General features: G+C 34.4%; 2 protein-coding genes across 2 annotated transcripts; one reads left to right on the forward strand and one right to left on the reverse strand.

Annotated features, from left to right (window-relative positions):
* Positions 1-1,649: 1,649 nt before the first annotated feature.
* Positions 1,650-4,770, forward strand: LOC131626592 (uncharacterized). The gene is made up of 2 exons (XM_058897415.1): positions 1,650-2,183; positions 2,445-4,770. The coding sequence occupies exons 1-2, from the start codon at positions 2,039-2,041 to the stop codon at positions 3,194-3,196; spliced, it is 897 nt and encodes a 298-aa protein (XP_058753398.1). The 5' UTR covers positions 1,650-2,038; the 3' UTR covers positions 3,197-4,770.
* Positions 4,771-7,984: 3,214 nt separating this feature from the next.
* Positions 7,985-13,497, reverse strand: LOC131626586 (uncharacterized). The gene is made up of 4 exons (XM_058897406.1): positions 13,444-13,497; positions 12,986-13,134; positions 8,303-9,626; positions 7,985-8,239 (listed from the first exon to the last, which is right to left on the reverse strand). The coding sequence occupies exons 1-4, from the start codon at positions 13,495-13,497 to the stop codon at positions 7,985-7,987; spliced, it is 1,782 nt and encodes a 593-aa protein (XP_058753389.1).
* Between the last annotated feature and the right edge of the window lie 402 nt (positions 13,498-13,899).

Raw genomic sequence — 13,899 nt, forward strand, 5'->3', positions numbered from 1 at the left:
ATTCGAAAGAAATCAAGTTTGGGAACTTGTTCCTAGACCAAGTAATAAACATATCATAAGTACTCGATGGGTGTTTAAGAACAAACTTGATGAGAATGGTATAATTGTTCGAAACAAAGCAAGATTGGTGGCCCAAGGTTACAATCAAGAAGAAGGAATCGACTTTGAAGAAACATTTGCTCCGGTTGCAAGGTTAGAAGCTATCCGTCTTTTACTTGCTTATGCATGTTCATTAAATTTTCAGCTTTATCAAATGGACGTCAAGAGCGCATTCTTAAATGGCTACATCAATGAAGAAGTCTATGTCAAACAACCCCCGGGATTTGAAGACTTCAAGAATCCTTCACATGTCTTTAAGTTGAGAAAGGCTCTTTATGGATTAAAGCAAGCACCTAGAGCATGGTATGATAGACTTAGCAATTTTTTGTGTGAAAAGGGTTTCGAAAAGGGTAAGGTTGATAAAACTTTGTTCATTAAGAAAATCAAGAGTAACACTTTATTGGTTCAAGTCTATGTTGATGATATCATTTTTGGATCGACTAACAAAGAAATGTGTGAGGAATTCTCATTGATGATGCAAGGAGAATTCGAGATGTCTATGATGGGAAAGATGAATTACTTTCTTGGACTACAAATTAAGCAACTCAAAGATGGAATCTTTATCAATCAATCCAAATATTGTAAAGAACTATTGAAGAAGTTTGATATGGATAATTGCAAAGCAATGAATACTCCAATGGGCTCCGGTACATATGTTGATCAAGATGAATCCGGTACTCCAATTGATATTACCAAGTATCGAGGTATGATTGGTTCTTTATTGTATTTGACGGCAAGCCGTCCTGACATAATGTTTAGTGTTTGTCTTTGTGCTCGCTTTCAAGCAAATCCAAAGGAATCACATCTTATGGCGGTTAAAAGGATCATGAAGTATCTCAAAGGAACAACCAACGTTGGCTTATGGTATCCTAAAGGTAGTGTTTGCAATTTAATTGGTTATTCTGACGCGGATTATGCAGGATGTAAAACTGATCGTAAAAGCACAAGTGGTACTTGTCACATTCTTGGAAATGCATTGGTATCATGGGCTTGTAAAAAGCAAGCATGTGTTGCTCTTAGTACGGCCGAAGCGGAATACATAGCAGCGGGTAGTTGTTGTGCACAAATTCTTTGGCTTAAGCAACAACTTCGTGACTACGGACTTGATCTCGGATGCATTCCTCTTCGATGCGACAATACAAGTGCTATAAATATCACAAAAAATCCGGTCATGCATTCAAGAACCAAACACATAGACATTCGACATCATTTTCTTCGTGATCATGTGCTCAAAGGAGATGTTGAAGTCACTTTTGTCGATACTCATAATCAACTTGCGGATATCTTCACCAAGCCTCTCCCGAAAGAATCATTTTATAAAATTCGTCGAGAACTTGGAATTTTAGATGAAGGTGATGTTTAAATTCATTCCTCATTATCACAAAACAAAGGTGCATGTCTCTAAATATACTATGTCTTAAATTTTATATATGCTATACTTTCTTTTTCATAAAATAAAGTATTTTGGACTTTTTGAGTCCAGGAACCGGTTCCCATGTAGGGACGAACCGGTTCCCCATAGTAATTTCCAGAGGCGTTGTTTTGGTATGCTTCAGGAACCGGTTCCCATGTAGGGACGAACCGGTTCCCACGTGATTTTTGCAGATTTTCTGTCTTGTAGCTGTAACGTAAACTTGTTTCAATTTTTGAAATTTAAAAGCTTTTTATTGTCATTTAAGTCACTCACACCCACTCACATCCACTCATTTACTCACTTTAATATATATTCTCTCATCTTCATCCTCTCCAAACCCTTCCACCTCCATTATTCAACCAAACTTTAAACCCCACTATCTCACCATAACTCTCAAATTTTTATTACCCACTACCTCACAACTATAAATCATCCTTCATTCTTCCATATATCCCACTCAAAATTTCCTTCACTCACCAAATCCGAAAATACATTATCAAAACCTAAGTTCTCAATCCTTCAACCATGGCACCCAAACTTTCAAGAAATGCTAAAGGAAAGAATAAGGTTGGTGAGACAAGTGAAGATCCACAAGAACAACAACCAACTCTCAAAAGTCGGAGACTTACATTCAACATTCGGAGTCGGAAACTTCTTCCGGCAAAATACGGTAATCTTCCCGACTTTCCTAGTCATAGCTTTTTTTTTCCGGCAAGACTAGAACAAGCCGGTATAGCTAACTTTGTTCTTGACCATGGTGATTATTACCCGGATTTAGTTCGAGAATTTTATCACAACTTTAGGATAGTCACCGATGAATTTGAAGATTTTACCTTGTTGTCTCAAGTTTCAAATAAAGATATATGTTTAGATGTTGAAGATTTTGGAAGAGTATTAGGAATTCCATCACATGGTTTAGTGCTTATTCAAGGTAACATTCCGGAGGATTGGCTACCTTATAGTAAGGTTGATGTGTTTGTGAGTATGTGCCGACCAACTCAACGCGAGACGGCACGCCAACAACTTGTTACCAAATTTAATATGTTCGGTTCAAGCTTATCTGTAAGTGATAGGATGCTTCATCTTATCATAGCTTATGTTTTATTTCCGAAGAATTCTAACCATTCCAGGATAAACGAGTTCGAGTTGATGGTGTTGCATGCTCTAAGACGTGGCATAGAGGTAAATTGGTCTCTTTCAATCATGCGCCATATGCAACTAATGGCTTCCCTTCAAGGAGGACTCCCATATGCAAGGGCAATTTCTCGCATTATTCAAAATGCCGGTGTTCTTCTTCAACGGGAACCAAAGAAGAGTATGAATAGACCCGAGTGTGCCATCTCCACAACATCCGCTTTAAAAAATACCGGAATTGTGATGGGTAATGATGGAAGATATTTTTACAAGGTTGATGTTGAGCCCGCCGCACAACAGATGCAACAACCTCCCGAAGGAGGATTTACCATGGATATGATGTTTCAAAAGCTTTGCTCTATCCAAACATCTACTGACAACAATAGGAGGGATAACAACTATGAGCATAATCTTATGAAGAAACAAATGAGGGATATCCAACGGACTCAAAGAAGGATCTTGGCACATTATGAGGAAGAGGAAGAGGGAAGTGATGAAGAAGAAGAAGAAGATGATGAAGATGAAGAAAACATGGATGAAAGTGACTAATTTCTTTGCTTTTTAATTACTATGTTTTTATTTTATTAGTCTTTTAATTTCATGTTTTTAGACATTGTCTTAATTTATGTTTCGTGATGTTTAGGATTAAATTATGTCTTTGTTTGTAACCGTAAAAACTACGTTCCGTATCGTTCATTCGTGTTATGTTGTGATGTTTTACATTTCATTGTGTGATATTTGTGTTATGTTTCAATTTCATTTCAAGATTATCTTTTTCCCCATCCTTTTTGATAATAACAAAGGGGGAGAAGAGTATGCATGTTTGTGTTGTTGTTTTGTTCAAAAGAAAAAATGCAGGCCATTGCTAAACATTAAAACTCATCACCATAAATCAAAGGAATCATGGATTTAGGGGGAGTTTCTAACATAGGGGGAGCCTTGCATTATTCAACAATTTTTTCAAAAGCACAAAACAACTCAATCTCAAAACATTTTCAAGACTTGGTTGTCATCATCAAAAAGGGGGAGAATGTAATTGCAAAAGCCTCTCAAGCATATGTGTTTTGATGAAGACAACATGGACATCAAGCTCTCATAAAGGATGTGCAAAAAGATTGTCAAAGCTAAAGAAACATCTTTCAAAGTCTTGAAGATATTGTGAAGATTCAAGAATCAAGAAATAAATGGCAAAGGTATAAACAATACTCACTTTGACATATAATTGTTCACAATATCTACTCTCATGCATATCATAATCATAAACAATTTTCATATACCATAGAAACCACTTAAAACCTTTTTTCATAGTTAAATTTCAAAATAAAGGTTTTAGGAACCGGGTTGTCCCTACAGGGGAACCGGTTCCCAGATTTCTCAAATTTTCACTCTCTGTGGTTTACTATGGGGAACCGGGTTGTCCCTATGCAGGAACCGGTTCCTCAGTGCAAAAATTCAAATATTCTGCTGTAACGTTCAGCAGGAACCGGGTTGTCCTATACAGGAACCGGTTCCTACTGAACCAGTGTGACTTTTCCATTGCTTGTTTCACATAAACGAAAATATATTCTTCACATTGAAACATTGCATTCCTACATGGAAAAATACCCTTTTGAAAAGGTGTTTAACACAATATATATTACACATCTTTCATAATCATTTTTTCACCTTCTTCATTAACAATTCAACTTCATATATTATTCTTTTTTCAAATATTTTCAAAGTGTTCATCATTCATCTCTTTCAAAGTGAAACTTGCTATACACTCTTTCATTGAGAAAAATATTCTAAGTTTCATGCATACATTGTGAACACTTATATTCATTTTGAGAATTGTTTTATTGAAGAAGAAGATCAATCCAAGATTGATAAGTGCTATACAAACTTCATCTAAATCTCTTGTAAAAATTCAAAGTTATTATTCCTTACTATCCAGGATTGTTGGAAGTAAGTGTTGTGTTTGAAGAGGATTGTTCTTCATCCACATTAGTGTTGTTTGATCTTAAAGGTGTTAAGAACCTTTGATCACCCTATAGGTTAGATAGTAAAGCATAGGCTTGTACAATAATTCTAACTATAGTGAAATCTCTTTCGTGTTTGAAAGGGGACTGGAGTACTCTCGGATTGTGAGGGGAACCAGTATATATCGCCGTGTTCTTTATCTTTCCGCATTTACCGCATTCATCATCACTACCAAGAAAAAGATATGAACCAACAAACACCTTCAAACACTTAACCAAAAAGTTAGTAAACACATTGTCATAAAAACCGATTATTTTTGAAAACCTAATTCACCCCCCCTCTTAGGCGCACTTATAGACTTACAAGGCCCTGCTCCACAAAAGTTCGCGAACAAATGAGATGGAGCGGAGTGGACATATTTGAGAGTGCGGGTCTAAAACGTTTCTCCGACCCGCAAAAAAGTGAAGGCGGAACAGAGAACGCTCGCGGACATTGAACCTTTTAGTCTAAAAATAAAAAAATTATATAAAAAAATTCATGCCCGCAAAAAGCCCGCAAAAAAACAGAGCGAGGCAAAGCGTGCACATTAAAAGAAGAGGGCCTAAAATTTTATCCCGCCTCGCAATAATATGCGGGCAAAACAGACTTTTTTCACGGGCCCAGCCCGTTTTACCACACCTAAGTGGACCAGATATATTATGAGACAATTGTTTACCTGTTATAATAACTTTTAGTCAACATATTTTGGAGTTGTCATAAAATAATTATTGTAGTTTTTTTTAATTTTAAAATTTAATGCTATTTTTCTATAAATTTAAATTTTGTTTTCATTTTAAAAAATACATAAAAAAAAAAAATAAATAACAATGAACCAGCACCTAACTATATACAAACAAAAGTAGAGTTGGATGGTCCATTAGGGTTGCATGGTCCATCAGTACTGAGAACTCAGGGGCCTTCCCCAACAAGAGGAGAATTTGATCCAGACTACTGTTGTTAATATTTTCATGTACTATTCAAATATAAAAATTCATATTATATACTATGTACTTACTTTACATGTAATAACATGTGTTCCAAAACATACGCGTGTTCTAACAAAAGTTACTCTTGTAAAATAAAAAGTGAACATCACATGCAAATGATTAATAGTATAAAGAAATCAATCAATTCATTTATTCAAAAGATATAATGTTTATATATTATGTTTTATATTAAATTTAATTATTTTTATAAAATTAATTTGTAAAATGAAACATGTCTTACTTTATAGTGTCTTAAGATCATTATAAATTTTTGAAAGCTCTGTATTGATTCAATAAAGATAAAATAATTTAAAGTTACAACTAGAACAAAATCTATTATAAAATTCTATTTAATTGTAAAAAAGAAACGAGTTCATGAAAATTCAGTTTATATATTTTTAACAAAACTGTGATGCCATATCTTATTAGACCATATATTCTTTTTATATGAAATTTTGGTTTTTTTAATATAAAATGTGCATTAAGAATATATATTACACATTTTCTTAAAATTTATGTATTTTTTATTTAAATATTTGAATTTGTTTTTTATATAAATATAAAATATTCTATTTTTAAATATTATTTTTATTGATTTATAAATATCAAAGGTTCACTAATATTAATCAATAAAAATAAATAAATATGTTTAATAGGGATTAAATTATGAACCATCAATTTATATCTATTTAACTTGTGTTGTGATAATACATATGACCATAAGAAAGCGTGAACAATAACACTATTTATTAATTTATTACTTTTTATAGTTAAAGTATTCAATAAACTTTTTAATATTTAATGATTTTGGAGAACTCAAGTTATACTTTAGATAAAATAAAGCTTTTCCAAATTTTAACTGAACACCAAATTATTTTCACTCATTTTGCTTGAAACTCACTTTTTTTAATTTTAAAAAATGATAGTTTGTTTTCTATATTTATTTTAGTCATTTTAGAAAAAGGTGCGACTGTTAAAACATTACAGTGTATCCAAACTTGAATAATCAACTTGTTTTCCGATCATTATGGGAGTGGATTGTCTTCGGTAGAATCTCTCAAAGTTTTTCATGTGTAACAATATATATTTTCAAATTATAACTTTTTATTTAAAATTTTATTATTTTCATTTTATATATATATATATGAAAAAAAATCCAAATAACCATGTTTAAAAAAAAATTACACAAAAAACCAAGTTTTCAGGAAAATTACCTGTATGACCAGGTTTGGGAGGTGGTCTCCACGTAGGAGCCACCTCCCGTGGCGCCAACAGCAAAATTCTTCTTCATATGCGCCATATGGGGTGGCGCCAACTTGTATTTTTTTCTTTTAAGCCACCTAGGGTGGCGCATATGTGTAGTTTCTTTTGTGTTTTTTTTTGTTTTTTTTTCTTGTTTTAACATATGTTTTGTTTAATTTTTTTTTAATTTTTAAAATTGTTTTTATTTTAACATATTTAAAAAATATATATGTTAAATTAGCGCAGATAAGACCAGTGAATCAGCTAACACGAGCGTTCATGGAAAACATTAATTCATTCATTAATTAAAAGGTACATTGAAAATAACCAACAAAAAAAGAAAAAAAATCTAAGAAATAACTACGGTTAAAACAATGTCATTGGGTCCATGCATCATTTGAATGCAATCAATGTTGTATTTCACGTTATCCCAGAAACTTATCGTTGCTCCAGTCACAGCATCGACCCTTGTTTTAAGCCTCTTGATGCTTCTTATTTGTTCGCCTGATTCGTACTCCCCCTCTAAAAAGTTCATGAGAGTCCTCTTGAGTTGCTTGACGGAAGAGATATTCCAAAACATAACCGGCATGGGAGGTTTGATTGGAGAGAATATGACATGTCCGTTCCTTCTGCGATACTCCGGTTCAGGTTCGATACGCCATGTTGATCTCCGGGGCGGCGGCTCTGTTGTCCGGTGACATCCATCTGGCCGAATGCGAGACATTGTTGTGTTTGTGTAATTGTTTGGTGTTTGGAGTTTGTGTTTCTGTGTGTAAACTCAACCCTAGGAACCCCTAATTTATAATAGTAGTGGGTAGAAAAGGAGTACTGTTGCATACTGTTTACAAGCACGCCTAACTTGTATGATAAATGAAGGCACACTGATCAATGCATGGCTTGATGGGACTAGACGAAAGCATGCGTATTTGACTGTCCAAAATACAGATTGAAAGTATGGGTCATGAAGACAATTTCACTACAAGACAAATACATAACTTGTTGATTTAATAAGAGATAATACAAATACATAAGCGGTACAAATACAAATACAAATATAAATACTTAAGAAGTACAAATACAAATACAAATACAAAATACAAATGACATACAACTAATTGTTGGTGGAGGCTGATCCACGGTTAGGACATGTATTTTTATTGTGCCCGACTTCACGACATATGCCACACTTCCGTACCACTTTCTCATGATCCATCTCGGTTCTGATCCGGGTGCTGTTTGGTCGACCTCTTTTCTTTCTCCGCATGTTGTCATTATGCCAAACCACATCCCCTTCATACGCAGGCCAATAATCCTCCTTTGCCATCACTTGAAATGCATTGTTGTACACTCCGAGCAAGGTTTCCGCCTTGTAAATGGGAGATAAAAGTGCTAACGGATCTTGATGCGCATACGAACATGCTGCAATTACATGAGAGAATGGCATGCGAAAGGCTTGAAATTTTCCGTAATCGCACCACCCTTCGTCTGTAAGAACCCTGTATTGTTGTCTCGGAAGGCCCTCGTTATGGTCAATCGTTTCTTTAACACTGAAGGTCTGGTTGAATCGTTCGAAAGATGTCACAATGTGGCTGTTGGCCTTGGCAGATTGCTCTTTCATGAATTTGACGCAGGTTTCGCTGAATACTTGCCCGGATTCTAGAACTGCACTCCAACGCTCACCTCTTCGTGCGAAAAGAGAAGCCATCCTATAGTATGTTGCTTGCACCAAGACAGTAATCGGAAGGTGTCTGATGCCCTTAAAGACTTCGTTCATAGACTCCACGAGATTTGTAGTCATGTGCCCCCATCGCTTCCCGTTGTCGTATGATCTGATCCATTTCTCTCTAGCAAGATTGTCCACCCATCTGCCTGCATCTGGATTTGCCGCTACAATTTCATTTCGATAATATTGGAACGTCGGTTGAGTCAATGCATATCTGGCATTGGCAAGAGTCTTCCGAAGAGCCCTGTCCTTTATCTCTCGCATGAAATTTTGTGAAATGTGTCGAATACAGTAAACATGTGTTGAAGGTGGGTTTTGCCACCCGTTTGCTGGATTGTTGTACGCACTCTCGATGGAAGCATGTATGTATGAAATCAAACAGAGTCCAGGTTGGGGGGCAACGTGTGTCCGAAGATTTCTGAGAAAGAAACTCCAACCTCCAGCAGTTTCTCCTTCCACTAGAGCGAACGCAATAGGAAAAATGTTACTATTTCCGTCTTGTGCCACAGCCATCAACAAGGTGCCTTTATATTTTCCGTACAACCAAGTTCCATCTATTTGAAGAATTGGTTTGCAATATGCAAATCCTTGAACACATGGGCGGAAAGCCCAGAAAAGCCTGTGGAATATCACATTTCCTTGAAGGCACGTTCCGTCTGGAGATTGCGCCGGAAGGGTCTCTAAAATAGTAACGGTTCCAGGAGCATAAATTTGAAGCGCATATAAGAAACGTGGGAGTCGTTTGTACGAATCCTCCCAATTTCCATACACAATTTTGATCGCTTTGGTCTTCGCCAACCATGCCTTTCTATAAGACGGAGTGTAATTGTAAGTTGCAACGATATGAGAGATTATCGTTTTCACCTTTAACGATGGATCTTTGTCAACTAGAGGCAAGATTTCTTGACATATAATGGCATAACTTAGCTTACGGCGATCTTGTGAAACATTTGTGTTAACACATGTGTGATCTTGGGAAATATATCCTATCACCCATGAATCACTTCTCTTCCTGTATGATGCGTGCAACCTGAATCCACAATCAGTGTTAACACACGTGTGATCTTGGTGTATTATTTGAAATTAGTAAATATTTATTTGTGTGTTATTTGAAATAAGTAAATGTTTATTCTAAATTATTAAGTTAAGTATTTATCATTAAGAATATTAATAATAGAAATTGATTTGTCTAGTTATAAAGTGATTATCATTTGTTGGACTTAGGGTCGAAATCCCATTGTTAAAAATTTGAAACTTTTGTTTTAAATTCATAATTATTTAATATTATTAAAAATCTTACAAATTATTTATCATGAATGCATATTGACCCAATGCTAAAGACTTAAGATATTGTTTAAAAGTCTTGAGTTCAATGCTTATAAGAAACAATTTTGACTTTTTGGATATTATTAAATTAAAATTGTTTAAAAATGAAATTAAAAATGAAATTAAAAATGAAATTAAAAATGTATTTAGTATTCAAAAAATGAAATATAAAAACTAAAATACAACGTGGTTGTCCAATCACGATTTAAAATTAGGGGAAAAAACCAGGGACTAATTTAAATTGTGTAATTTTTGTGAGAGACCAAAATGGATCTTCACTCTAATTTTTAAGTTAAAACTCTCTAACCTCAGTATCTTAAATATCAAGGTTAATTTTGTATGTACACCCTTTATTCGCCTATCGGAGACAACTCTTACCTCCATATCAGAAAGCTTCTATAGAATTTTCATGAGCATATCACCAATTTCATGTTATATATATATATATATATATATACATACATATATCTATATATATATATATATATATATATATATATATATATATATATATATATATATATATATATATATATATATATATATATGTGTGTGTGTGTGTGTGTGTGTGTGTGAATCGTCAATATGGGCTACCCGGTCTTAAACGAGTGAATCCTGAGCTTTTTAGAGCTGGACCAAAAAGGCAATGTGTAATATGAGCTCGAGATTTATTATCCGAGCATGGCCTTAGATGGGCTTCGGGCTATCGGCCCTAAATTGACTTTTTTATTAAAAAAATTAAAATAAAACTCCATAATAATTATTATAAATAAAATTAAAAATTATGTTATTTTAAACATAATACATTTTCAAGTACTATATTATCTCTTATAAATCCTATAATGTGTTTCTAAATACAATATATGTCTAAATTGTATAAAATAATACTTGAATATTTATTATAAGAGAAAAACAAATATAATACGATGAAAAAACGTTGATTATATTAATGTATAATTTTTAAAAGATAAAGATTAAATAAAATAGAGATAAAATTTAGTGAAGTGAGAAAAATCAATATGCTATTTTGGAGTAAGACAATATAAATATTAATATTTTTTTAAAATTTATAATTATGTGGACCTAATGGGCTACCTACGGCCCATATGGGTTAGCCCTAATGAGTAACGGGCTTTTCAGGGCTAGGCTAAAAAGGCCCTGAAAAATATGGGCTTTAATTTTAAGGTCAAAGCCCTATGATTTTTCGGGCCTAACGGACTGGCCCATACGGGCTAGCCCATACGGGCTAGCCCATTTTGACAGCTTTAGATTTTATTGGACCTCTCGCGGTAACAAAGAATGAGTGTTTTTTTTTAAATCAAAGAATGAGTGTTTTAAAGATAGAGTAATAGTATTTTATTATTTTAAGTAGGAAAAAAAGTTTTGTGATTTTTGTGATGTGGAAAGGTAAATGATAGGAAGTAAAGTTTGAGATTTTGGTGTTTACAGTAAGAATGTTTGTTGGGGGTAGATTTTATCATTACATATTTATCATGCAGATTCATAGATTAATAATATGATTCTCTACTCAGCGTATAATACTACCATTTGTTACTCTCATTCGTATCTCTTTTCGGTCTTCACACCGTGAAATCATTGTATTATCCAATAGTCGATATATCTAACTATTAACTATATCAGAGCATTAAGTCCCAACAATCACAAAGTAGCGAGACTCTACATTGATCTTACTACAATACATGTAGATATTGAGCCTATACATATGTCTAGGCTTAGTACTCAATAGATGATTATCTTGGACCTAGTAATGGTAAGTAGATTTACATAGAACGACATGACATATTTAGTTTTAGAATATAATGACTACATCTAACCCCAACAATAGAAATTTTAGCTACACTTACACATGGTAAGCGTAATAGTTTATCTTTCCCAAGAAGTTGACTTCATAAATAGTATTAGCCCTAAGACCTGAGTAGCGCTTCCACCTTCAAACTTCCTTTCTTATTCACCTGTTGTAGACATGAGCGAACCTACTTCAATTTTATACTGTTCCGATCCAGCGAAAATTCTTTTGCACTAAACTAAAACACTTCTATTTATAGGAAAAATTTTAAGGCCCTGGTTGGGCGCACTTTCCTTGCGCATAACACGCGTACCTTGCTCTGCCACAATGGCCAGCTATTCATATTTTTGGTAAACAATCTCTAGCCTCTTATTAAAGTAAACTTGCAGGATCACCTACAAAATCCTACAATATAGTGCTAAGTTTCAAGTGATTTTAGTGTTTGAATTGGATATAAAAGTGGGTGAGAATTGAGAAATGCAGATAAAGTAGACAAAAGTAAAGACGATTGGAAAAAGAGAATACAAGACTGAAAATTGAAAGGTAAAATTGACAACTGCTTGCAAAATCTGCTCCTTTCAACTGTCTACCTCTCCTAATCTAACTTAGACAATTTGATGTGAAATTTGGTTAAGTCCCCAAATGGTTTTTCTGTAGATTTGACTAGCCCAACTATGATATTTCTAAACCAATATTCTTCGACACCCCTAATTTCGACTAACATTCTTTCTCTTAGCCTTTTGATTTCAAAACTCTTGCACCTTTTGTCATGCTTTGGTCAAAAATTCCTGGCCAACAAATTCTCCCCAAAAGGCCAATTTCGATTGAGACTACCTTCAACTGAGAAATTTGGGCCTTTTTCTTTTCTTCTACAAATTTTCGACATTGTGTCCACTTTCCTAATGTCACTTGTCATGATGGCTACTTTCTGCATTACAATTTTTTAGGACTCTCAATCACTTTGCATGATTACCTCTATTCCCTAGGTCATGGGTTTTCAAACCACTCCCACTAACTCTCCCACTTCCTAGAAACATAATAGTCATCATCCTACACGTAAACGCCACTTGTTTACCATCAACGACGTTACCTTCATCTATAAATACCTTTCTGATGTTTTGAAGAACTTCTTTCTCTCTCTTATCCATTCTCATATTTATGCAATTTCATCAAACTATAAAACTTGTTTTTCTTTGCTTCCTTTTCTACATATTATCATGGTAACTTATTTAACCAATGTGAATACCAATGACAACCATGTAGTCTTTGCACTTACAGAAGAAAGAGGTTCAAACGCCATTCCCCAACCACCATCTATTGAAGAGTCCAATTTGAAAAATGGCAACAACAAAGGCTCATCCCTTTTATTGTTGCTTAAAAGCTTTGTGCTTTTCACGGGCCTTATCTAGATTCAAAGACGCACCAAAAGAAAGTCCAAAAGTAATTCCATTGTTTTAGTCCTGCCATTTTGTATGCTTTCGAAAAGGGCCCTCTTAATTTTAAATTTATGGATCCTAATACCAGGATTTTTCCATCCATATCTACTCTTGGTAACAAAGATTACTTGAATTGCTCAACAAAGTCCAAGGAAAACGAAAGGAGCAATCAGAGAAGCTGGCATCTTCAACGCCATTCAGCTGTCGAGGCATGCTCACAAAGCCAACCTTTGTATGATACTTGCTTCGATTTTATTTTGGGAAGGTTCGACCAATACCTTCCAGCTTCCTTGTGGGATGCTGACACCCACTTTATTCGATGCGTAACCCATCACTGGCCTGTCACCTTTGGACGAAACTTTCCACCCAACTGTTCCAACTAAACTTGAGTTTCATTTCGATCGTCAAGCTTTAAATATTACATAGCTGACCACCATATCAAAAATAATAAAGAGTTATATGACATAAAACATATTGATTTTTTAACTCATTGGCTTTCCTACTTTCTATTCTTCCTAGGGTCGTTGTAGATAGCCAAAGGCTATATCAACTTGGCGATCCAAATTCATGAGGGTCGATAGATTTCTTTAGGCAGACTTTTGTTGGCATTCTTATACCAATATTTGGGTGTGTCTTCTTTGAAGGTAAAACTTCTCCCTGATACCCCTAGATCACTGGCTATTTGAGGCTCTTTATAGATATTACAACATTGGTCAAACGTCATCTTTGAGCAC

The sequence above is a fragment of the Vicia villosa genome, unplaced genomic scaffold (assembly GCF_029867415.1).
Source record: "Vicia villosa cultivar HV-30 ecotype Madison, WI unplaced genomic scaffold, Vvil1.0 ctg.000308F_1_1, whole genome shotgun sequence".
NCBI lineage: Eukaryota > Viridiplantae > Streptophyta > Magnoliopsida > Fabales > Fabaceae > Vicia > Vicia villosa.